Source organism: Plecotus auritus, assembly GCF_963455305.1.
Source record: "Plecotus auritus genome assembly, chromosome: 4".
Classification (NCBI taxonomy): Eukaryota; Metazoa; Chordata; class Mammalia; order Chiroptera; family Vespertilionidae; genus Plecotus; species Plecotus auritus.
Window position 1 is genome coordinate 47,521,038 of NC_137775.1, and position 25,520 is coordinate 47,546,557.

At 37.0% G+C, this 25,520-nt stretch overlaps 2 protein-coding genes across 10 annotated transcripts in view; both read left to right on the forward strand.

Annotated features, from left to right (window-relative positions):
- Positions 1-5,688, forward strand: part of USP45 (ubiquitin specific peptidase 45) — a 67,830-nt gene extending 62,142 nt beyond the window's left edge. For all 3 annotated transcript variants that reach the window (XM_080666781.1, XM_080666780.1, XM_080666782.1), the window contains 2 exons: positions 2,734-2,887; positions 4,592-5,688. In XM_080666781.1, the coding sequence (XP_080522907.1) occupies positions 2,734-2,887; positions 4,592-4,722 (285 nt within the window). In that variant the 3' untranslated portion in view covers positions 4,723-5,688. The remainder of the gene's footprint in view (positions 1-2,733; positions 2,888-4,591) is intronic.
- A 9,139-nt stretch (positions 5,689-14,827) lies between these two features.
- Positions 14,828-25,520, forward strand: part of PNISR (PNN interacting serine and arginine rich protein) — a gene marked incomplete at its 5' end in the record, with an annotated part of 25,848 nt that continues 15,155 nt past the window's right edge. For 3 of the 7 annotated variants that reach the window (XR_013960542.1, XM_080667063.1, XM_080667067.1), the window contains 4 exons: positions 14,984-15,044; positions 21,336-21,415; positions 23,071-23,185; positions 25,220-25,408. Coding sequence is in view for 6 of the 7 variants with exons in the window: in XM_080667063.1 (XP_080523189.1) it covers positions 23,098-23,185; positions 25,220-25,408 (277 nt within the window). Of the gene's footprint in view, positions 15,045-19,114; positions 19,158-21,335; positions 21,416-23,066; positions 23,186-25,219; positions 25,409-25,520 lie in introns of those variants that run through there. The other 4 variants (XM_080667064.1, XM_080667066.1, XM_080667065.1 and 1 more) reach the window with 4 other exon arrangements.

Here is a 25,520-nt window from a genome sequence, read left to right on the forward strand (position 1 = left end):
ACTGGTTAGCAGTCTCGGTTTTGTGGTATATAAGAGAACACTTATTGAACTTAATATTTTTAACATATTGATCAATCAAAACAAAAAATACATATTTTTGACAAGATTTTATGATTAGGTAAATCAATAAAAACAAAAATATCTTAAATGCAATTTTTCAGCGAATCCAGTTCATCTGTGGAATATCAGCACTATCTGTCAGTTATTAACACTCAGTATTAGAATTTGATAATGCCATAAAAAATGAGACTTAACAAGCTCTGTATCAAATTTATGAAAAACATATTTTTGAAAGAACCTATTATGGAGAATTTCCAACATATATAGAAATAGACAAGACAGTACAATGAACCTCTCGCACCCATCACCTAAGCCTTAAAACCTCAGATACATGGCCAGTCCTGCCCCATCCACAAACTCATCTACCACCCCTATATTATTTTGAACCATCATTTCATTCATAAATATTTCACTATATATTTCTAAAAGATAAGAATCACTCCTCCTTTTTAACATAACCACAATACCACTTTCACACTAAACCAAATAAACAATTTCTTCATATCATGCAGGGGTCCTCAAACTTTTTAAACAGGGGGCCAGTTCACTGTCCCTCAGACCATTGGAGGGCCGGACTATAGTTTAAAAAAAAAACAACTATGAACAAATTCCTATGCGCACTGCGGGCCTGGGATGAGTCGGCTGCTAAGCAGGACAGGCAGCGGCACCTGGCAGGCCGGATAAATGTCCTCGGCGGGCCGCAGTTTGAGGACGCCTGATAGAGTCTATATTTCTAATTATATCGTAAGTGAAAAATGAAAAATCTTAAACGAATTCATATCCAACTAAGGACTATACATTATAATTGGATAATGTCTTTTAGTCTCTTTTAATATACAGTTCCCTCTCTCTCATCTCTCTCCCCTTCTTTTCCCTCTTTGTAATTTATTTGTTTGAAGAAACTAGACCATCTTTCATGTTGTTTCCCATAATTTAAATTTTAATGATTATTCCTCTATCCTCTTTATTTTTTTAAATATATATTTTTTATTGATTTCAGAGAGGAAGGAAGAGGGTGAGAGAGATAGAAACATCAATGATGAGAGAGAATCATTGATTGGCTGCCTCCTGCATGCCCCCTACTGGGGATCAAGCCTGTATCCCGAGCATGTGCTGTTGACTGGGATCGAACCAGAGACCCTTTAGTCCGAAGGCTGATTCTCTATCCACTGAACCAAACTGGCTAGGGCTATCCTCCTTTTTTACTACAAGTAGGCAGTTCGATAGTTGGATCTGGAGAAGCTTGAACAGATTCAGGTTTAATATTCCTTATTTATTTTTTTCTGGCAAGTCTGTTTCATGGGGAGTGTTTAGTTGGTGGCCCAGAATGACAATTATCTTTTCGTGATAGTGGCCAGTGATGCTCAGTGTTAGATTCATGAGTTCATTAAGAATTACAGAATGGTGATATTCTAATTTTCTCATTCCTTCTTCATTTATTAACTAGATAACCTCTATATAAAGAGGCATTCCTTTCATCTATTTAGTCATCTTATGGTATAGTTCTTATAGAAAAGACAGGGTAAATGCTCAATTCTTTTCCTATCTCCCTTTTAAACTAGTTTTCAGAATAATGAATTCACTAGCATTCTCAAACTGTGATCAATTAATTTATTATTATGAGTTCATGGTTTTAAACACATCAGATAAGTTTTAATTTACTACACTTCTCTTTTATTCATGCTCTGATATATTTGTCTAATTGTTGGCTACTGAAAGCTACTTCAAATTGGCTTCTGGGTTTTTCTGACCTGACCCTAGTGGTTCCTCTCTGAGTGACTATGCCACCAACTGGATATATTCTTCACTTGCTTAATTTTTTTATTTTGATTTTTAGGGACTGTTTTTTAAATTCAAAATTTTCAAATTTTGTTTCATAATTACATAAAATATTTACACAGTTCCGAAGTCAAATGTATCAAATGTACAAAGTAACTTTAAACAAGTGTAGCTTTTCTCCATCTGTTCCATCTGTTTCTTCCCTCCCTTTCGAGATAACCATTGTTAAAAATTATAGTTTATTCTTCTACTAGTTTTTTAAAAAATGTAAGTAGATAGGTATGTATGTATGGATTTCTCAAGTAATCATAACTTATAATATGTATCTTTTTTTTTTTTTTTTTTTACCTATTCTTACCATTACATTCTGGAGATTATTTCAAAGCAGTATTTAGAGATAGTCTGCATTCCACTTTTTAAGCAGTATAGCACTCTGTTATATGGATGCATCATAGTTTATTCAACCAGTCCCCAATTAATGGACATTTAGGCCTATTCCAATGTTTTGATAATGCAAATAATTATGCAATTAGTCATGTGGTGCATATCTTTTTACATTTTGCTTACGTATCTGTGAGAGAGAATCCTAGAAACAGGATTGATAAAGCCAAGAGTAACACATGTGTAATTTAGCTTGATAACATGAAGTATGCTAGCATAGGGGCTGGACCCCTTTGCATTCCCACGTGCAGGGTGTGTGAGTACTCTTCCCCACAGCCCACCCAGCAGAGGATGTTGTGAAGCATTTGCATTTTGTCAGTCTAATATGTGCAGAAAAGTATCTCAGTGTATTTTTAATATGTTATTTTCTTATGTTAAGTAGGATGTACATTTGATTTAATTTTCCTTACAATAGCATTTCACTAAACATTACTAACTTATTTTTGTCTGAAGAACGTCAGTGCGGGAGAGAGAGTTCTCTATGGCCTGTACGGCATAGTGGAACATAGCGGCTCAATGCGAGGAGGCCACTACACTGCGTATGTGAAAGTGAGAACCCCCTCCAGGAAGTTATTGGAACAGATCACTGGAAAGAAAAGTGTGCCTGGTATGTTATCCTAAGTTTATTTTATTCTTACAAACAAATGAATTTATTCTTCCTTTTCTGGAAGAGACAAGTTATTTCATGGATGACTCATGTGGATTCACTTTATTAGTGTTGTGTGAGAAATACATTTAAGAGTACTAGATAATCTTAAAGAATCTTAAATATCCTAAGACTGTGCCCTTCTAGGTGATGTAAAGTGGCACAGTATTTCAAGGTGTTAAGTAGTGTACTGCAGTGAGGTGGCATTTTATTTAATAACTAGTGGCCTGATGCACAAAATTTGTGCACAGCGGGGGGGTGGTGTCCCTCAGCCCAGCCTGCACCCTCTCCTGTCTGGGACCCATCAGGGGATGTCCGACTGCTGGTTTAGGCCCGATCCTGCAGGGATCCCTGAAGGATTGGGCCTAAACCGGCAGTCGGACATCCCTCTCACAATCCAGGACTGCTGGCTCCTAACCGCTCACCTGCCTACCTGCCTGATCACCTCTAACCACTCTGCCTGCTGGCCTGCTTGCCTCCAACTGCCCCCTCCACCGGCCTTTTCGCCCCCAACTCCCCCCTTGCCAGCCTGCTTGCCCCCAACTACCCCCCACCAGCCTTCTTTTTTTTTTTTTTTTTTTTTTTTTAAATATATTTTATTGATATTTTACAAAGAGAGGAAGGGAGAGGGATAGAGAGCTAGAAACATCGATGAGAGAGAAACATCGATCAGCTGCCTCCTGCACACCTCCCACTGGAGATGTGCCCGCAACCAAGGTACATGCCCTTGACCGGAATCGAACCCGGGACCCTTTAGTCCGCAGGCCGATGCTCTATCCACTGAGCCAAACCGGTTTCGGCCCCACCAGCCTTCTTGCCCCCAACTGCCCACCCTTGCCAGCCTGCTCGCCCCCAACTGCCCCCCCACCTGCCTTGTTGCCCCCAACTACTCCCCCTTGCTGGCCTGCTCGCCCCCAACTGCCCCCCCCCACCGACCCGCTCGCCCCCAACTGCCCCCCCTTGCCGGCCTGCTCGCCACCAACTTACCCCCCCCCCACTGGCCTGCTTGCCCCCAACTGCCTCCCCTGCTGGCCTGGTCACGCCCATCTGCCCCCCCTGCTGGCCTGGTCACCCCCAACTGCCCCCCCGCCAGCCTGGTTGCTCCTCATGGCCCCCCCGCTGGCCTGGTTGCCCCACACAGGCTGCTGTTCAGTCGATTGGTCGTCCCTCACTAACCCACCTGCTGGCCTGGTCGCCACGCAGCCTGCTTGTTCAGTCATTTGGTCATCCCTCACTAACACCCCTGCCAGCCTGATTGTAGGCAGCCATCTTGTGAGGGTGTGATGGTCAATTTGCATATTACCTCTTTATTATATAGGATAACAAAATTTCTGAAGACACCAGGTCTCAGGATATAGTTGGAGTTGAAATTTTGCTAACTTTGCTTATGGATCAGCAAACTAACTTTGTTTTTTTTCTCTTTTAGTGAAAATGATTTTCCTGAAACAATAAATATTTACAAGGCTATCTAATAAATATTTCACTAGATTTTTCAAGTAAAATGATACTATTATTAATGCTTTAAAGAGTTAGTTCATTTAGGAAGAAACAGACTTATGCAATAAGATCTAGCACTAAGTAAATCTAGTTTGTGCTATGTTATTGCTTATAATGTAAAGAAAAAACATACTTATTGTAAAATTATACTTCTTTTTGTTTTGTTAGGTTTGAAAGAACCGGATAGTGAATCGGCAGGCCAGTGGGTCCATGTCAGTGACACTTGTGTGCAGGAGGTTCCAGAATCAAGAGCACTTAGTGCACAAGCTTACCTTCTTTTTTATGAAAGAATATTTTAACTAGTTGTTAATTATTAAGGTTAATGATTATTTAGATCACTTTTATTTAAATGCTGCAATGATAGATAGCTATAATATGCAATGTGCCTTTGTAGTTTATTCTCTTCTATAGGAATAGCATGTCCCTCAAATGCTCCTGAACATTTTTACTATTTGGGTGAATCCTTTTAAAGTAACTTAAATTTAGTCAGTGCTTTCAAATTTATATTTTTTAAATAAACGTAAACACATGTTTTAAAATGTTTGTCCTGGAACAAAACTAGAATTTATAGTAGTAGAGGAAACTCCTTTATGATGTGGCCTATTATTACAAACATTCAGAAATGATGCTGGCTAAATCAGATCCTTCCTTAAAACTGTTATCCAGCCCTGGCCGGGTGCTCGGTGGGCTGGAGCATGATCCCATACACCAAAAAACTGAGAGTTCGATGTTCGATTCCTGGTCAGGCACATACCTAGGTTGTGGGTTCGATCCCCATTTGGAGTGCGTACCAGAGGCAGCCGATCAATGTTTATTTCTTTTTCTCACCCTCTCTCTCTAAAATCAATAAAAAACACATTAATAACAAAAGTGTTACCCAAGTGTGAGTCACATACCACCTTTCTGATATATATGTATCTCTTGTGCCATTATTTACTTATAATTTTTAACCTTAGTTTTTAACTGTAGCCCCGTTTATGTGCTAGTTTTATTTTCTCTAATAAACTTAAAATAAATATATAACTATAAAATAAAAATTGTTCATTCATGTAGCAATTCACTCAAAATCATCTCAGGACTATCCAGTGTATAAGTATGCTACTGTGTGGGAAACATTGCTATCACATACATTTACACAGTTGGCATAGTGATCTTGTCATATTTTGTACGATTTCAGACATATAAAAAGGTATCACTGTAACTTCAGTAATATGGATTTACAATCAATATATTGATTAGCTTACAGCTTTGCTGTTCTGAGAACTAGAAAAATATTGAAATATTTCATCAACATATTATTTGTAACCTATTAGTGGAGTTGCAAGTGATTAGCCAGGGTCAAAGTATAATTATAGATAATTGTTACATTCAGAATTGATAAATAGAAGTTGTTAATCCATATGAGATCATAGGATATCTTTGAAATATAAATTACCTAATTAAATTTGTAAATGATAATTATATTCTTATTACATTTAACAGGGTAGTATGATACATTTATAATTCTGTAGATCAGTAAATATAAATCATGGTATTAGGGTTTTGTGATCACTTTGTATTCAGCAAACATCATTAATAAGTTCAAGTGAGGATAGCTTTTAATGGGGCATGAAGTTGGCATTTCTGATTTTCTTTTTAAATAATTAAATAATAGTAAAGAAATGATAGTTTTTCCCCTAGAATACAAATTAAGCTGTCAAAACTTGGCATGAAAATATTACTACTGCTTGGGCTTAAATTTTAAAAAATAATCGCAATTTTGGTGTCACTTGATTGAGTCAAAATACATAATTGCATGGTTCAAGCATCCTAATCATTAGTGCCAACAAATGATACTACAGGAAGGTGCTGGATAAGTGCCTACTCCCAGTTAGTTCTCCTTTTGGGAAGTAAGGAAAAGAATAGTGGCTGGAGATCATTGTGGAACTATTTAATCAAGACTTTGGTTCTTTTTAACGTGTGAGTATATAACATTATCAGGTTACCAGTGCTGCCTTTTGATACATGGATGAATGGAATTGTGATAATATACAAAATGCAGAACTTAAAAAAGTGTCATGGCACAAATTCCGTTTTTAAGCTATTGCAATTTTAATAGTAGTATTTTTCTTGTATCTTTATATTATACCTTAATCTGCAAACTCGGGTTGTTTGTCTTATAAAAGGTAGTTTAAACAGTGTTTAAATTAGTAATTCTGTTTAATTGTAATCCATTAACATTGAAGAAATCAGTAGCAGAGCAGTGAAATTTTTTTGAGAAATACTAGTTAAATCTCTATCCATGTCAGCCAACTTGGTAATGACAATTATCATCCACTCCCCCAAATGTAAATATTGTCACCTCATTTTGCTCCTAGAAAAGATACTACTAAGAGGCATGCACTTTTCATTGGATGGTCACCTGCTTTTTGTATCATTGATAGAAGAAAGAGAGAGAGAGGGAAGCACGAAGGAAGGAGAGAGCATTCTTTTCTGTTGCCCTTAGTCATCCCTTACACAGCTAAAGTCAGAGATGGTGAGTGATAGTTAAGGCCCAGAATCAAGGAAAATGCCTACTTCCTCCTTTCATTGATAGGATGCCAAGAAATGCATCAGTGCTGTATTTATCAAATGGATATTTTAAGCTTTATTCTGAGTACCAGTGACAACTGATTTTTCGTTGAGTGAGACATTGTAGCTTCAGAACATTACTTCAGTACTGAAGTACTGCAGTAGTTTTTATGCTTAACTTCACATTTATTCATTATGTATATATTTATTGAACATCCACTATGGGTCAGGCAACTTGCTGACACTATTTTAACATGTTTTTAAATGGAGAGACCTATATAGGTTTTAGACATTATCCCATAGGTAACATACAAATAGAATACTTTTATTTCCATTTCCATAATGTTAAATGAGCTAATTCTAAAATCTACTTTTTATGGTCTAGAATTTATGAATGCTTTTCCAGGTTTGTTGATAATGGAATAAATTTAATTTTGAAACCTAAGAATTTTCTAATCATAGCTCTTGTAAAAAGAGAAAGTATTTTAAGTTATACATGGGTCTGCATTAACATTTTTGTTTTTATTTTGAATATTTCCAAAGCACATTTGTAGGGGTACAAAATAATGAAGCTACTATAATAATGATAGTTTCCAGATGACCTCAGGAAACAGTACAAATAAGTGAGAATGTTTACAGATCTTCAAAATACCAACCATAAGTGCTTGGCCAAATGAATTTAAAAAGTTAAACAGAAATTTTACTAGCTTTATTTAGAAACTGGTTTAGAAGGTATGTCTAATCCCAGTTTCCCCTATTTTTTCCATATTTAAAATAAAATTTCGATTGTGCCAATTACGTGAATACTTTTGACATAACCATGTATGTGTCTATATTTAAGATTTTGGCATTTAATATTTTTAAACCTTATGTGAAGACCACCTTTTGGGTGACCAAAGGGAGTGGTAGTTGGTATCAGTTCTAAGTGTAGTAAGCTGATACCTGTTTTATTTTAAATGTGCCAACAGAGCTATTTTGCAATATAATATTTAATAGCTCTTAGCTTGCATGTGATTTTACTCAGTGATTTATACAATAGCTAAATAAAATTTCCTGAAGATTAAGCTGTGTAATGTATCACTTTCATCTAACTTTTGTAGTATAACATCCTGCCTACTTTTCTTAAATTCATATTCATAATTTATCTGCATATTACCTGATATATAAGCCTAAACCAAATATGTTATGTGCAATAAAATTGAGCATCTATATATAGTGTATAAAGAAAGACTATTTTTAGATATTTAAAATGTTTTGGTTAATGTGAAAATTCATCAAATCTATTTAAAAAATGGATAACTATATTTTTAATTTTGAGTAGCCTTGGGTAATATATCATTCCTACGGTTTTATCTTTACTTTTTTTTTGCAGTGTTTTTAGAAGATAACTTATTGAGTATTACTTTGATGTTCCTGTATAAACATGCATAATAAATATTAAATTCTTATTTACTTTATACTTCAAGATTGGTCCTGGAGTTTTTTGCAGTGCACATTACTGAGTAGAATATTTTATCTATCAACATTATATTTACTTACTTAGCTAAATTCAAAATATTCTTCATATTTTAGAAATTCATGGTTTCAGAATAAAATATCTTAAATGGGCCACTCTTATTTAGATTTCATTATCTACCAAAGGCGAGTCTTCATCCTTTCAGATGTTTCTGGAAATGTTTGAGTTATTTAGGCAGGATAATTCATTAGGTAATATTTTGTTTAACTGTGTTTAACCTTTTTTGGGTCATATAGCTCTTTGAGATTATGAGGAAAGTTATAGTCCATCTTTCATTTGTTTAATAATTTAGTAAGTATTTATTGAATACCTGCTGTGTAGTAAGCATTGAGGATACATCACTAAACACAGGAAATAGAAATCTCCAAGAAGGGAGGAAATAGACATCCTAAGAAATGAAGAGTAAGGAAAGGATATATCAAATGGCAAATGACATGGAGAAAATTCAAGCAACATTACCCATAGAGCCATATAGAAATTAAGGTCCTGCTAATCCCAAAGGGAAACTATGAGTGTTGGGGGAAGAGGAGGGTTTTAATTTGGGAGCCCTCCTATAGAAGATGGGAAGGAAAATTCTCAGAAAAATATATGCACTAGCTTAACCGGTTTGGCTCAGTGGATAGAGTGTCGGCCTGTGGACTGAAGGGTCCCGGGTTCAATTCCGGTCAAGGGCATGTACCTTGGTTTGCGGGCACATCCCCAGTGGGGGGTGTGCAGGAGGCAGCTGATAGATGTTTCTCTCTCATCAATGTTTCTAACTCTTTATCCCTCTCCCTTCCTCTCTAAAAAATCAAAATATATTTTTTTAAAAAAGAAAGAAAAATATATGCACCAGATTTTCGTATGTGATTTTAGAGGTTCATGAATTCCCTGAAAAATGTATTTTCATACATTTTTAAAGTTGCACTCAAGCAGAAATATCCAAAATGTTTGTATTCCCATTTGTATGTAGATAGGCTGGTTATGCCACAGTAGCAAATAACCAAACATCCCAGTGGCTTTACACAACAAAAGTTTATTTCTCTCCCAGGGTCCACTGTGAGTCTTGGCAATTGTAAAGGCAACTATTTTCTAACTGGTGACTGTAATCCAGGCTGATTGTAGCTCTTATCATTTCAACACCAGGCTTCACACTATGGCAGGGAAAGTGAGCATTAAAATGTCTTGCACCTGACGATTAATTTTTTCATCTTGGAGGTGTCTCCAACAACCATTGGCCAGAAGTAGTCATATGTCTCTGCCTAATTGCAAGTAGGGATGGGTAGGAAAGAGTAGGTCTTCCATGGGTTCAGGAAAAAAGTATGGGAAGAGTCACTAAATACTCAGCTCACTCTTCTTTCTACCCATGGAGCATGATGACTCCGTTTTTATGGGATATAGCCCCAAAGTCACATCCAGCCCGGCCGGTGTGCTCAGTGGTTGAACTTTGACCCATGAACCAAGAGGTCACAGGTTCGGATCCTGGTCAGGGGGGCATGCAGGAGGCAGCTGAACAATGATGTTTCTCTCTCATCGATGTTTCTGTCTATCCCTTTCCCTTTCTCAAAATCAAAACATATTAAAAAAACAAACAAACAAAAAAAACACGCAAAGTCCCATCCAGGCAGTTTTAGTTGCTAAGTTCAGGCTCTTTCGGGAAGCTACATCAGTTCTGGATGTTGCTCCCACTGGTCTGGAGACCCAGGAACCAAAAGGGTATGCTCTGTTTTCCCATATACTTACTGTACAGGGGTGGGGCTGGGGGAACCATGACCACAATAAATATTCTCATTCAGATGGGGAAGAAGAATAGAAATATTATCAGGGTCTCTTACTCTGGTTATGGGGAATGTCCATTTTTGTTCACTGAGAATTCCCTTCTCCATTGTTCTCCTTGATTCCATACTCCACCTTCTGGAAGGATCTTTTTTTATTCTCCTCCTTGACTATATCTGAATGGCGGTTTGAGGAATATGCCGTCCTTGGGAAACACATAGCTTTACTAGTATTTCAGTCTATTTCCTAGATAATTGGAGAAGTTTTTTTTTTGTTTTTTTTTTGTATTTTTCTTTAAGTTCAAAACAGACAAGTTCTTTTAGCCAAGGTTTATAATTTATTTTTCAGTACAACTCTTAAAATAGGCCTTTGTCTGCTTCCAGTCAGATGTACATGCCAATAACCATACCATTTTTTTAAGACAAGTAGTTCTTGGGTTGGTTATATTTCTCTGATTTCCTACCTCCATATCTCTCCTGACTTTTTGGCAGGTATATTCTGTCTATAAGTTTTAAAGGGAGAGCCATCCTCTTAACCACATTTTCATCTTCAGGCACTTTTTTTCCAAGTGAAGAAAAAAATTAAGGTTTCACACCCTTAATTAATCCATTGAAGTTTTTTTCCAAAATAAATATGAAGTCTACACCCTTAGTTATGAATTTTGCTGCAAGGCTTTCTCAAGTTTATCTTCTGCTTGGAGGTGAAAATCACAACCATATGAGGCTCAGAATTTCTGGTCACCTCTTCCTTAGTTTCAGGTTTCACAAATCAGCCATTCTTTTTGAGCTCCAGTTTTATAATAAACTTGCCAAATGTGTCCAATAGCACCCCCCACACACTCTTATTATTCAACTTTTCCCCTTAGTTCAAAACTCACTAGGTACATTTTCTCCCTCCCAGGTTATCGTGGCTTAGAGTTACATCAAATCCACTGCACAATGTGAAGTGCCATGTTTCTAGCCTCCAGTATTAGCTATGTATACCAACCAACCTCTAACCTAATACCACATAGCTTTGGTTCTTTGAGCAGCACCCAACTCCCATTACCAATATCTGTATTTGTCAGGGGAGCTAGGCTTTTGCTGTATTACCAAATTACGTCAGAATCTTAGCAGCTAATGCTGTGATCATTGCAGCCTTTTGCTGATTTGGGGCTCTTTCTGGCCAGTATTTCCCATGAAATAACTCAGTGATCCAGACTGAGAGAGAATATACCAATCTGTAGCTGCATTATATGAAACATATAACCTTCTTGTTTGATGTTAAGTGCATCGGGTCCAGAAATGACAGTCATCACTAAACCACAGCTTATTGGCCAGAACTAATTCACCAATTCCTCCCTAACTTTAAAGGGACTTAGAAAAATGCTGTCTTCTGTGTGCTATGTCTATGGAGAATCAGATATGAGCAAACACTAATAATGTCTTACGACATTATAAAAGTGAATTAAGTACAGAAGTAGTACAGTAGCTTGAATCACAAAAGATTTAAGGTAAGAATATGTCAGTCAGTGAACATACAGTAGGTTTACCTTACTTTCTCCTGTCTGGGCCAAATGCCCATTACCAGTTTGGTTCATTGTTAAATAACTGAAGTAATTATTATTTTATATCCTCCTCATACTTATGCCAGATACTACTTTCTAGGAGATGCTTAAGTAACAACAGTACTTAAGAATTACAAGAGCCAAAACCGGTTTGGCTCAGTGGATAGAGCGTCAGCCTGCGGACTGAAAGGTCCCAGGTTCGATTCTGGTCAAGGGCAAGTAACTTGGTTGCGGGCACATCCCCAGTAGGAGGTGTGCAAGAGGCAGCTGATCGATGTTTCTCTCTCATCGATGTTTCTAACTCTCTATCCCTCTTCCTTCCTTTCTGTAAAAAATCAATAAAATATATTTTTTAAAAAAAGAATTACAAGAGTTGTAATTTGTAATAATTTGCTTATAGCATATTAGCTTGAAATAATTCTTATCCTCCATTATATGCTTTATTGCGGTAAAAATATATAATAAAATTTACTATTTTAAGCATTTTAAGTATATGATTCAGTGGCATTAAGTACATTCACAATGTTATACAAATATCACCATTCATTTCTAGAACCCTTTCCTAATCCCATACAGAAGCTCTGTACCCATTAAGTAACTCCCTATTGCCCTTTTCCTTCACCTCCCAGCAATTGTTATTCTACTTTCTGTCTCTATGAAGTTGCCTATCCTAGGTACCTCATGTAAGTGAAATTATACAGAATATGTCCTTTTGTGTCTGCCTTGTTTCACTTAGCATAATCTTTTCAAGGTTCATCCGTGTCATAGCATGTATCAGAATTTCATTCCTTTTAAGGCTGAATAATATTCTAGTGCATGTATATACCACAGCTTTAAAAAATATTTATTCTTAAATTTTAAAAGGGTTGTGATATGGAACTTAACACTGTAAAGGTTTAACTCTTGAGAAGCAGGAATATGTCCTAATTCTTTATCTTCAATATCTCACCTTATTTAACATTTTTCCATTTTACCTTGAGGACATCTTGTTTCCATAATGCAAAGTAGTAACTTGAACTTCCCTTCAATTTTCTCCTTCAAACACTTTGCAAACAGGAGAAGTTAAGAAATTTAATTTACAAAGTCTGCTGATTATTGGTCATAAAAGAGAGTGTCAGTCAAAATTGGCAAGATGAGGCTGCTAAGCACTTTCTGGTCAAGGTGCACAATGACCAGACTGCAGCAGATCATGTACATGACAGCTGTTCAAACACTTGAACACAAAAACATTCTGAGAAAGTTTGGTGTTGAAATGCATATACATGCCTGATGTCTCCTTCAGATCATACCATTACAGGGAAATCCCAGATGACAGTGGTGAGGGAAAGGGAAATGGGAGTGTAAAACCATTTCCTGGTCTGGCAAACAGTGATTGCTGAGAGTGTCCCATGAAACTAGCACAGGGCACAAAATTTAGCAATACGTGTCCAAAATGATTGGCCCATGTTGGGATTATTGTTCAAAATATTACTTTAATCATTTGACAAATGGAAAAAAATGTGGCTATGCAGTATGCTGGCCAGTTGGAAAGCACAGATGAAAAATAAATCTTTCAGAAAATTGCTTCAATTTTACTAGGGAAACAAGAAAACAATTGCATGATGATTATAGGAAGTAAGAACATATGAAAGTTTCACTAGCAATCTGGCTTTACAGAGAAAGACGTTTTTCTTATTAGAATGTTTCTCAGAAAAGTAAACTTGCAAATCAGGGTCTATCCAAAAAACTTGGAAAATGAAGAAAATCACAGAGCAAAATCAGAGATTAATAAAGTGATTTTTAAAATTGTATTAGTCTGTTATGTAGTGTGTGTGTGTGTGTGTGTGTGCGCGCGCGCGCGCGCGTGCGCTAAGTGGAAATTAGGGAAAGGGTTAAAGGAACGTCATTTCCAGTAGCATCTTCATGCCTTCACAGCATTGTGTTGCCAGGTGTAATTAGTGGACTTTTCTCCCAAGATGAAGTTTTATTTGGAGAGCCACTTGGATTTGTGGATCCAGCAGATAGATGTTTAGCTATTGAGGACTTTACTCTAAATCTTACCCAGGAGTATCTTGGTTTCATGTGCTTTATTAAAGAAGGCTAAATTTTATGTAAATGGCATCTACATTTACCTTCTTGTACTCTTACTACGTTATTTCTACTTTAATTTGCTATTTCTTTTGCACAATCCTCAATGAAACAATTTAGGTCCTTGGTGCACTTTCTTCAGTCACACACGTTTCATTCATTTTACTCCCCAACAAGGCATTTTCCAAGATTTAGTTGAGAAATAAATATTGTATTTTTGGAACATTTTTGTTTTCCTTGTAACTTGTAGACCCTAGCCTGGAAATCGATACTTTTTTATACTTGGACATTGTTTCAAATTAAAACAACATGGAATCCAGTATTCCATTCGAGGAATTGCCTTGCATGAACCCTTTCTGGGGGCCATCTTGTAGCTGAGAGATGGAAACTGGACTTCCCCACCACTTTTCCTTAAAGGTCAGGGGGAAGGAACGAAACCTCGGGACTTGCTGGGTGATGTTCAGCCGAGCCAGTGTCTCCGGAAGGGGGCGCGATGCTTTGAGGTAAACAAAAAGAGTGACTGCTGCAGGGTCAGCTAAGGTCCCCGCCATCGCTACCCAGGCTGGCCACTTCGCTAACGTCCGGCCCCTGAGGCGGAGCCCTCGGCGGCGCTCTGTGAGGCCGAAGTCCGCAGTTCTCCAGGAATTCGCACCAGACCGAGGCCGGCCCGCCGCTCCAGGCGCACCTAGCAACGGGCCAGTTCTTCAGTTTGACCCTTTGGCCCTTCCGTAGTCTGAAACTAGTGCCGCAAACTCAGCCCCCTTTTCCGAAGCTAATGTGTTCCTAGGGAAGAACATACCTCCCCTTGAAGGAGGATCGCGTTGCTAAAGTAAAAAATTGCAGGGCGCACTGTACAGAATGCTTAAGTTCTTGGCCAGGTATGCGCTGGCGACATTAAGGGGAATGTACAGGAATGTTCATACACTTCACGGCGTGTACCAGAGACCAGGTGGTACTGCCCGTAACAAAAATGGCGCGGAAACACGTAAACCGGGTACCGTCAGGTGCTCAAAGACCAGGAGGCAGGAACCATACGGCTTCAGATGACAGACGGATGTTGTTATTACTACTTCCGGGTGAGACCACTCGGGCGCCATCTTGTCTTGTTCGGGAAGAAGTAGAAGCAGCGAAAGGGTTGGAGGTATTACAGGAACGGTGGCGGCAACCGTATTCCGGAATCACAGTGAGTAAGTGGGGGAAAACAATTACGCTTGGGGACTTGTCGGGCCGTTACAAACTTCTTGGTTTCTGTGGCGAAGGTAGCATAACTTAAAACACGTAGGCTGCTTACGCTGCTTGGCGCTACCGCTGGAACCTCATCCCCTTAAAGCCGCGGCGTCTGCCTGACTTGGTGAGTCAAACCGATCCTCTCGATAAAAAGGAAATGTTGCCATGAAAGAGAGTGCTCACCACCCCTTTCTTTTAACTATGAGAGTTTTCTTCTCGGATGAGAAGGGACTAATTCTTGGGCTCCTGACCTGCCGTTAAGCACTGCGCGTGCGCAGTGGGAACCCTCTGTGGGGAGCGGGTTGCGAGGGGGGCGGAGGAGGCGGAGGACCCGGACCTGGACCTTTTGCGCTGTGCAGCTCTGACTACGCAGGCGCAGCCAAGGGCAAATGCGTCCTGTTAACTATAATTAGCTTCCTTAGTTTGTATTCTTGTTTTATCCAGTGATGGGCATTATGTATTAAGTTTCACTAGGGAAAGAGGCAGTGTCCAATATTTTAGTTGTATTATCCTGTGGTGGGTATTGTCATCTGAACATCTTGGGCACTTGACAAATTTTGATTATCGGTGGTTAGTTCATAAAAGAGCAAAATAACTTGGAATTTCTGATTGGAGTGCAGCAAGGCCCAAGCAATAAAAACAGACCAGAACACTATGGAAGTACTCACTCGTGTGACTACTTTGTAAAGCATCCTGGGGCTATAGGGAAAGGAACCACAGTAAGTCAGTTCTTTTAAGATGTTCATGAAACTTATATTTAATTATTATTTTTACTAGTAGACTATTTTTTAGAACAGTTTTTGATTTACAGAAAAAGTGTGCAGATAGTACAGAATTCCTAAATAATCACCCCAAACTCCCATCACACACACACAGTTTCTCTTGTTAATAACTACATTCGTATGATACATTTGTTGCACAATTAATGGATACATTATTATTAATGGACACAATGTTGACACATTATTAACTAAAGCCCACGTTTATTCATGTTTCCTAAATTTTAATCCAGCGTTCTTTTTTTGTGTCCCAAGACCCCCATTTAGGATACCGTAGTACATTTAGTTATTACGTGTCTTTAGTCTTCTCTTGGTTGTGACCATTTCTCAGGCTTTTCTTGTTTTCAGTGACTGTTACAGGCTGAATTGTATTTCTCCAAAATTCATGTTGAAATATAACTTTGGTACCTCAGAATGTGACGCTATCTCACACCCATGTTTATCTCTCCTTTGTTTCTTTCCCTCCTTTCCACTCTGAAAAGCAAAGCAAAGAGATAGTGTCTATAAAGAAATAAAATGAGGTCATTAGAGTAGGCCCTAACCATTATGACTGGTGTCCTTACAAGAAAAGAAGATTAAGACAGAGGGAAGAGCATATAAAGATATAAAATAGTAAGAAGCAAGGAAAATTCCAGGGTAAGTGGAATAGGGAAACTAAGACAGATAGTTAAATAGCAGTTTGCAGCCACCTAGTAAATCCTATCTTCTCTAAAACGTGGACACTTAAGAGTAAATGTACTTCTCTCCAGCCAGAGGATAAATAGCTTAAATCATCCTACTCAGGGAGACAGATAACAGAAATCCAATTAGTGCAGTTTTCCAACCACACCCAAGGGTGGACAAATTAAGGGAATAAATCTCATTTTGGTATATCAGCATAAAGCTGAAGAATATTCTATTGATTCTCCCCTAAGACCTCCCCTAAATGTCCATCCTTTAAAAATCCCTGAAAATGAAGGTGATGGGTGTGTTCTCCCTCCCAGGAGCACACTCATTCATTCCATTCCCCTTCCCCCACAGGCACATACCCCTAACCTCTAAGAGACCCCATGAAACTTGCAACCAGAAGAGAAATGGTCCTTGTTTCACTGTCCTAACTATGTTTTTGCTGTGGTCAATAAATTATTGCTTGCTTTTCTATACTTTGTCTCTTGATTGAAACCTTTCTATCAAGAAGACAGGAACCAAGGTCTCGTCATCTCCCCAGTAACATGGACATAGGGAGGAGGCATTCATCTACAAACCAAGGATATAGACCTCAGAATGAAACTCACCCTGCTGATATTTTGATCTTGGACTTCTAGCCTCCAAAAGTATGAGGAAATAAATTTCTGTTATTTAAGCTACTTAGTTTGTGGTACTTAGTTATGGCAGGCCTAGCAAACTAATACAGTGACCTTGACAGTTTTGAAGAGTACTGGTCAGTTATATTGTAGGATGCCCTGTTAATGAAATTTGTCTGATGTTTTTCTCATGATAAGATTGGTGTTAGGGGTTTTGGAGAGGAAGATCACAGGCATCCAATCAAGGGTATCTATAACAATAAAAGTGTAATATGCTAATAGACTGGACGTCCTTCCGGACGAAGTCGCGCTGCAAGGAAAGTCCGGGTCCCGGTGCCTGCCCACCGGTGGCCAGAGGGAAGCCAGTGCTGGCAGCTGGCGAAGGAAGGCCTACTCTTGCAAAATTTCGTGCATCGAGCCTCTAGTATACTATAAAAATGACATCACATTGAGATTTGACTTCAGTCAATCTGCTTAAAGTAGTGTTTGTCAAGTTACTCTCCTCTATTCACTCCTTTCCATACTGTACTTATTAGGAGAAAGTCCCTTTGCACAGTTCATAATTTAAGAGTGGAGAGTATCTACATAATTTATTTGGAATTCTCCATGGGAGATTTGTCTCTTCCCATTTATTCAATCATTTATTTATATCAGCATGGACTCATAGATATTTGTATCAGTACTATTTTATTTTGTTCAAATTATTTTCAGTTTTGTATTTCAGAAGCTCTTTCAGTTGGCCGTGTACTTTTGACTTTCTTCTTTTCTTTCTTTCTTTTTTTTTTTTTTTAAAGCACTTTCTTTCTTCCTAGTACTCCAGGCTCATTTTGTATGTCCCCAATCCTAAGAATCAGCTTTTCTCTAAGGATCCCTGATTCCTTTTATTGTAGAATGGTATTAGAACCAAGATATATGTACTTGTTGCTACAGGGTTGTTGTTACCTTTAGGTTCTCGCTCATTTATTTTTTAGTTATTACTTTTATAACCAAACTATCCAATTCTCCAATATTTTTTAGTAACTCTGCTAAGCTGCAAGCTGCAAAGTATTTCAGTATATATCAAAATGTGTCACATGAAATAGCAAAAAAAAAAAATTGTTTTTACCACATTTCAAAAGATTATAAAGTTAACCTTTACTAGTTCCATTTCCACCTAACTTGAACAAATTAATTTTTTTATTTTGACATCAGTCATCTGGTGTGTAGGACTGAAAGGGCAGGGGAGAAGAGGATTATTGCATTTGGTAGTTTCTAAACTTTATATTTGATGTGAGAAACATTTGACCATATGTATCAAAGGATAGATGTGCTTCTATATATCTTTGATTTTGCAATTGATGCTTAAGGGCTTTAAAACATTACATTTTCACCCTGGCCAGTTAGAGCGTTGGCCCGTGTACAGGAGGGTTTCAGGTTTGATTCTGGGTCAAGGGCAAGTAACTGGGTTGCAGGTTCGATCCTGGTGTGGGAGGCAACCAGTTGATGTGTCTCATACCCATGTTTCTCTCTCCTTTGTCTCTCTCTCTCCCTCCTTTCCACTCTGAAAAGCAATGCAAAAAATATCCTCCGGTGAGGATTAACAACAACAACAACAACAAAATTACATTTTCATTTTCGTTCATCTTAACACACAGTGATTGTCATTTAAACAGGTATTTTTAAGATCCTCAAAGCACAGTGTTCTAATATATTTTCATATAAGAAATGGGTAAGATGAATGATGGTCATTTCTGGTTGTATTAGTTTCTTAGGGATGCTGTAACAAATTACCACAAACTCAGTGGCCTAAAACAGCAGAAATTTATTCTTTCACAGTTCTCCAGGCTAGAAGTCTGTAATGTAGGTTTTGGCAGGGCCATTCTGGCTTGCTTGTTCTGTCTCTGTCTCTTTCTCTTTCTCACTCTCTTCTCCCTCTCTCCCTCTTCTGTAGGGGAGGAACCTTCCTAGCTTCTTCTGGCGGTTCCCAGCAATCCTTGGCTGTAGATATGTCTGTCCAGTCTCTGCTCCTTTGGTTAGTTACATGGTGGTGGTGGTGGTGGTGGTGGTGTGTGTGTGTGTGTTCTTATAAGGACACCAGCCATATTGGGTTAGGACCCACCTTAATCCAGTATGACCTCATTTTAACTTGAATACATCTGCAAAGACCCTGTTTCCAAATAAGATTACATTCGCAGTTTACGGAAGTGGGGGTAGGGACTTCAGCATATTTCCCAGGGGGACACAGTTCAATCTATAACACTGAACATAGCTATAAACTAGATTTTTACAGCCCAGTGTGATAACTTGGATGATTTGATGCAAACAGTGGTTATTGATCTTTCTTTTCTTTCCAAATCCCAGTTATTTCCAAGAAAATAGCAGTTAATTAAACGTCATAAAGGGGAAATCTTACAGTCTGGCTCGACAATAAACAAATTCTTACAAACTTGAGAAGTTGAGACTAAGGATCTTTATATTAAGGCTAAAGGAAAATAATACTATGGGTAAAACGCTATGGAATTTTTAAATAATTATAAGATTTCCTCTGCCCCTCCAGAAGATTCTTATGTGAGCCAAGACAAAAAAAAAAAAAAAAAAAACACATGAAAATTCAATATAAGTTTCTCTATAACAAGTACTCTTTATTATCTTTAACTTATTGTGGAAATTTTCAGAGAGTACAAAGGTAGAGTAGGAACCCTAATGTACTCATTACCCATCTTTAACAGTTATTTTCCAAATCATTATTAAGCCAATATGTAAATGTCATTTTTAGTCAATAACATACTCATAACAAGGCTATATTATTTCACTAAACCATAATGAAATTAAAAGATATATATTTTTTATTATTGCCAGGTGTGCCTTCATATTCCTTTTGTTTTCCAGATTTTGCATTTGTTGTAGATTTTATTGTGAAAATGAAGGAAGGAAGAATAGGGCTTTTGTTTTTTGTTTTTTAAATATTTTTTTTATTGATTTAAGAGAGGAAGGGAGGGGGAGAGATAGAAACATCAATGATGAGAGAGAATCATTGGTAGGCTGCCTCCTGAATGTCCCACACTGGACCTAGCCTGCAACCCAGGCATGTGTCCTGACCAGGAATCGAACCATGACCTGTTGGTTCATAGGTCGATGCTCAACCACTGAGACACGCTGGCCGGGCAAGAGTAGGCCTTTAAATCCTTGCCATCAAATCACAATTTTCTTCTTGAGTTAAGAATAATTAATGAAACTCTATCAAGCATTGTTCAAGATGTTGAAACATAAATACAAGTTTATATTAAATATTCAAGTATACCAAGTCTTTCCTTAAAACCTGTCACTTTACAAAATTCAGCATAACTCTACATTTTGTTCTCATAATCAGAGATACCTTTTTTGGGCTAGATAACAGAAGATTACTCCAAATCCTTCATAAGAAAATGACACAGGTAATTTGCCCAAAGTCTCACATTTACATGACTTGTGTAATTGTTATTGCTTATACCAGTCATTATGGACTGTGCTGATCAACTTTCTTTGATTCTTCATATCTTAAAAATTCTGTAGATTTCTTTCTTTTTCTCTTTAATTTTTTTGAAAGTGGACAGAAAGATGGAGCTACAGATCATTTATTTGTTTGGTGTTTAGTGATTGCTATGTGGAGAAAGCTGTCCTGTACCTTATGGAAGATAAAAGATGAATAGATTTGTCTTTCTATCAACTTTTGAATAGCTGTGATCCTAACGGGAAGAATCTGTTTGAGGGACAGACTGTTCTCACCTTACTACTGTTAACTTTAAACTTAAAATTCCATAGAAAAATCTGAATTAATGCATTCTATTGCTTTACTTGTACCACTTAAGCTAATACCAGGTGGATGAGACCTTCTTTTCAAATGTTTGTTCCTTTTTTCCCAGCATATTGGACAATCCCTAAATGGTTTGATACTGTTTTATTATTGTTAATAAATAAAGATATTTTATTGTAAATAAAAAAGATATTTTGAAAGAAAAAATGTTAAAAAAGTGTTGCCTTCCCATTTCTGATGTACCTGTTTCCCTTAACCTTATAATGGTAAATACTTTCTCATTATAGTTAATAAAAGAAAAAGTTCCAAAATAATTTGGAGATGATCACATTTTTATGTTACATCTCTAAAGTATCTTTTTATTCTAATTTTTCATAATCTAAGAGCAAACTTATACTCTTTTTTTTTTTTTTTCAGGGCATAAGTAATTTTGCTGCTATGCTTCCAAGCTGTAGTCTGAATCTGTCTAAATTTTAAACAGAAGGTGAATCTCTAAGGTCAGTCAAAATATCAGTTGATATTTCTTTTGGGCGTTTCCTTCTTTATTTATTACCTTTTAATTCAAGTTATAAGTGAAGTTACTTTTCAAGGGCTGTAATGAGTCATTTAGTTTTTAAAGGGCTTTAAAGGTATAGTTGGAAAAGAAGAGGGGGTGGGGAATAGGGAGAAGAATGAAAATCTCAAGAGAGATTAGAAAAATATATTTAACCAGTTCAGTTGTTGGCTTCAACTGGGGTGCTGTGTAGTGCCTCTTTAGCCATAAGCTAATAATGCCTTTATTGTAGGCTATATTCATGCAACCAGAAGATAAGTGCACTTAATTCTTAAGTAAGTCAAGGTAACAAACGAATGCATCTTCCCTAATTCACAGTGCTCTTCAATTGAGAAGTCAGCATCTGCCATTGCTAGAATTATAAAAATGCCACAAAGACTAGAGTTGCAAACTCTTAAGAGCCTGAGTTATAATAGCCAACTGTCTCATTTGAGTTGGTGTGTCTTACTTCCTTATCTGGCTTCTCTATTTTTTGTAATCCTGCAATATTAAGGCTTTTGCCTTGTTTTTAGAGGAAAGAGTCAGTCTAGAAGGATTTGTTTAGTAAACATTTATTTAACGCTTATTTTATGCTAAGCCGTAAGGTACAAAATTGAAGAAATATATGCTGCTAACCATGTGTGTCATTGGTTCTTGAAGAGGGTTGTATATCAGTGTTGGATAAAGTAGGAAGATATTAGACTTGTAGCAATTTAAACTTTGTGTTATGAAAGTTTTCAAACTAGTTTACAGAAAGGTAAACTAGTGTGATGACCCTCTCCCCCATATCCATTATCTAGATTTAATAGTTGTTAACATATGTTCTCTTCCCCAGTCTTTTTCATGCTGTTTACATGTTAAGAAACCTGGTCCAGTAAACTACCTCGCCCTCTGAATTTATCTGATTGTTTCTTTGATACTGTTTATCTCATTCCTTTGTCCCCTTATAGTTCCTTCACACTAGAAGTAAGATAGAAAAGCTCAGTTGGATTCAATTAAACATTTTTGGTGAAAGTATTTATTTAAATTGATTCTGGGGACATAATATTGTATCTTATGAGGAGGCACTATTCCAGATTATTAAATATTTAGGGTGATATTTTGGCAACTTTTCAATTTGTGATTTCCCATTGCTTCTAAGATTGTCTGAATCAGTTCTATTAGGTTTGGCAATATGGCAGTTTTCTAAATTGATTTTACCTTAAGCATTCACTAGCCATAGTTATTTATAAGGGAGAGTTCTTCTTCATTGTTAGAGTTATTTGGTTACTCTCTTCAAGGAATCTTGGTTGGGGGAGATGAAATCACATTTTTTTTCTTATTATTTTCAAAATAATTATATTTCAAGAGATTTATATTGGGAAAAATTAGTATTTTCCTATTTGAGCTAAATTGATTTGAGCTCTGCCTACCACCAAATTCTGACACCAATATTAACATGAAATTTTCTATTTTTGCTTGCCAACCTAAAAATTCCAGTTGCCTCTGGCAACCTATTGACCAGAATTTTAGAGCTCTGATCACATAAATGTATTATCGTATAATAATTTCTGTGTGAGCTTTTAAAATTAAAGAACTCTTATTCTCATTTTTAAACTATGTTCATCTTGTTGAAGATAGAAAATCAAATATATTTTTAAAGTCAGGATGTGGGATCAAGGAGGACAGCCTTGGCAGCAATGGCCATTGAACCAACAACAGTGGATGCAGTCATTCCAGCACCAGCAGGATCCAAGTAAGGAAATAAACCAAAATCGGAGGGTGGGCAAGGAGAGAGATATGGAAGAGCGGGAAATAATTCGATAGGATTAAGGAAGATGGAATTGGAATTGGTTTTATTGGATCATTTTGTGGTCAGTATTTAATCTTTAAAACTGACTTAATTCTTTTTTTTTTTTTTTTAAGAAAGTAGAAAATCTTAAACTTGTAATTTAAGTAAAGCATATTTCTCTTAATTCTGAACGTTATAATTCAGTGTAGAGCATAGTCAACTGATGGTACGCTAAATCATTTCTCTTTATTATGGAACATTTCAAGCATATACAGATGTAGAAAAGAGTATAGGGAATCCTCATTTGTTACTTAGCTTTAATAGTTATTGACTCATGGCTAATTTTGTTTCATTGATATGATCCCTTCCAATGCCCTGCCTTTATTAGGTTAATCTGAACTTATTTTTTCAGTAGCTACATAGCATTCTGTTATAGGAATATACTGTAATTTAATTGATCCACTTTTGGATGATTGATTGTCATTTTTATTATTTAAAAAAGATTTTTATTGATTTCAGAGAGAGATAGAAACATCAGTGATGAGAGAGAATCATCGATTGGCTGCCTCCTGCACAGCCCCTACTGGGGATCGACCCTACAACCCATGTATGTGCCCTGACCAGGAATTGAACTGTAACTTCCTGGTTCATGGGTCGATGCTCAACCATTGAGCCACACAGGCGGGGCTATAGTTTTTTACTTTTAAAAATAATTATAATTTTGTATATATATCATTATTCATGTGTCCAATTATTTTTATTTTCTTAGTAAAAAAATCAAGATCACAGTTGCATATTTGGAAAGTTAGGTAGATATTGCCAAGTTTAACTTCATGAGGATTATGCCAATTTATGTTTCCATCAAAATGTATGAGAATAAGCCCAGCAATGTGGCTCAGCGGTTGAGCATTGACCTATGAACCAGGAGGTCACAGTTAGATTCCCATTCAGGGCTCATACCCATGTTGTGGGCTCAATTCCCAGAAGGGGTCAGCCAATCAATGATCCTCTCTCATCGTTGTTTCCATCTCTCACTCTCCCTTCTTCTCTGAGATCAATAAAAATAATATTTAAAAATAATGTATGAGAATACCTTTTTAATCTTGACTAAATAGATGTGAAAAATTGTTATTTTACTTTGTTTCCTTTATTAATAATATTAGATCTTAAAACGTTAAATATAGATATTTGAGAAATAAAGGAGGACCTTAAATTAGTGGGGACAATAAATTTGAATAAAGAATGACTGATAGGTTGTTAATAGATGTATTTTGACTAGAGAAGGGAGCCGAAACTAAAGAAGGGCGACTCTGAGGAGGAATAGGGGTAGTTACACTCATCTGAGATCTATAGGATCCAGTGTAGGCCTGAAATTTGAGGAAGAAACGAGTGAGTTTGATTATTTGTTTAAAAAAAAAAAAAAGGAATAAGACTTAAAAAAAACTCAGTAAACTGCCCTGGCAGTTTTAGGTAGACACTGCCAAGTTTAACTTCATGAGGATTTAAAGTTATGTGAAGACTCACTTAAAGTTAAGTGAGCTCACTTAGTTGAGCATCGTTCCATGCACCAACCAAAAGGTCGCTGGTCCGGGTCAAGACACATGCCCAGGTTTCGGGCCCAATCCCAGTGAGGGGGCTGTAGGAGGCAGCTGATTCATGTTTCTCTCCCTTCCTCTGTCTCTAAAATCAAATAAAAACATTTATATATATGTATCTCACTCAATAAACTAAAGTGCAGAGGATAAATTTTTTATGAGTTAATATTAGAAATTAATTGGTTAAGAGTGTTTTTATGGAATCCTTTTCAGAAAGTCTTAAGTAGTTTGTTTTATTTTGTAGCCTGAATATAGGTTATCTGAGCGTCCTTTCAGTCATAACATTTGGTAATATTTAAAATCTCCAGTAGGAAATTACTGAGATGCTTATTTTACATAGAGGCACTATTCTTTTAGCTTCTACGTTCTGAATGCTCGATTCTGCTGTGTTAAATTATATTAGGCCAGATTGATTGGGCTGCATTGGCTCAAGCTTGGATTGCCCAAAGAGAAGCTTCAGGACAGCAAAGCATGGTAGAACAACCACCAGGAATGATGCCAAATGGACAAGATATGTCTACAATGGAATCTGGTCCAAACAATCATGGGAATTTTCAAGGAGATTCAAACTTTAACAGGATGTGGCAACCAGGTTTGTTGTTTATGTTTTCCAAATTTTAGGATTATTTTTAAAATACAAGGATTAAAATTAAATTGTTTAATTTGCTTATTTAGTCTTACGACTTCTTGAAATCAATGCTTGA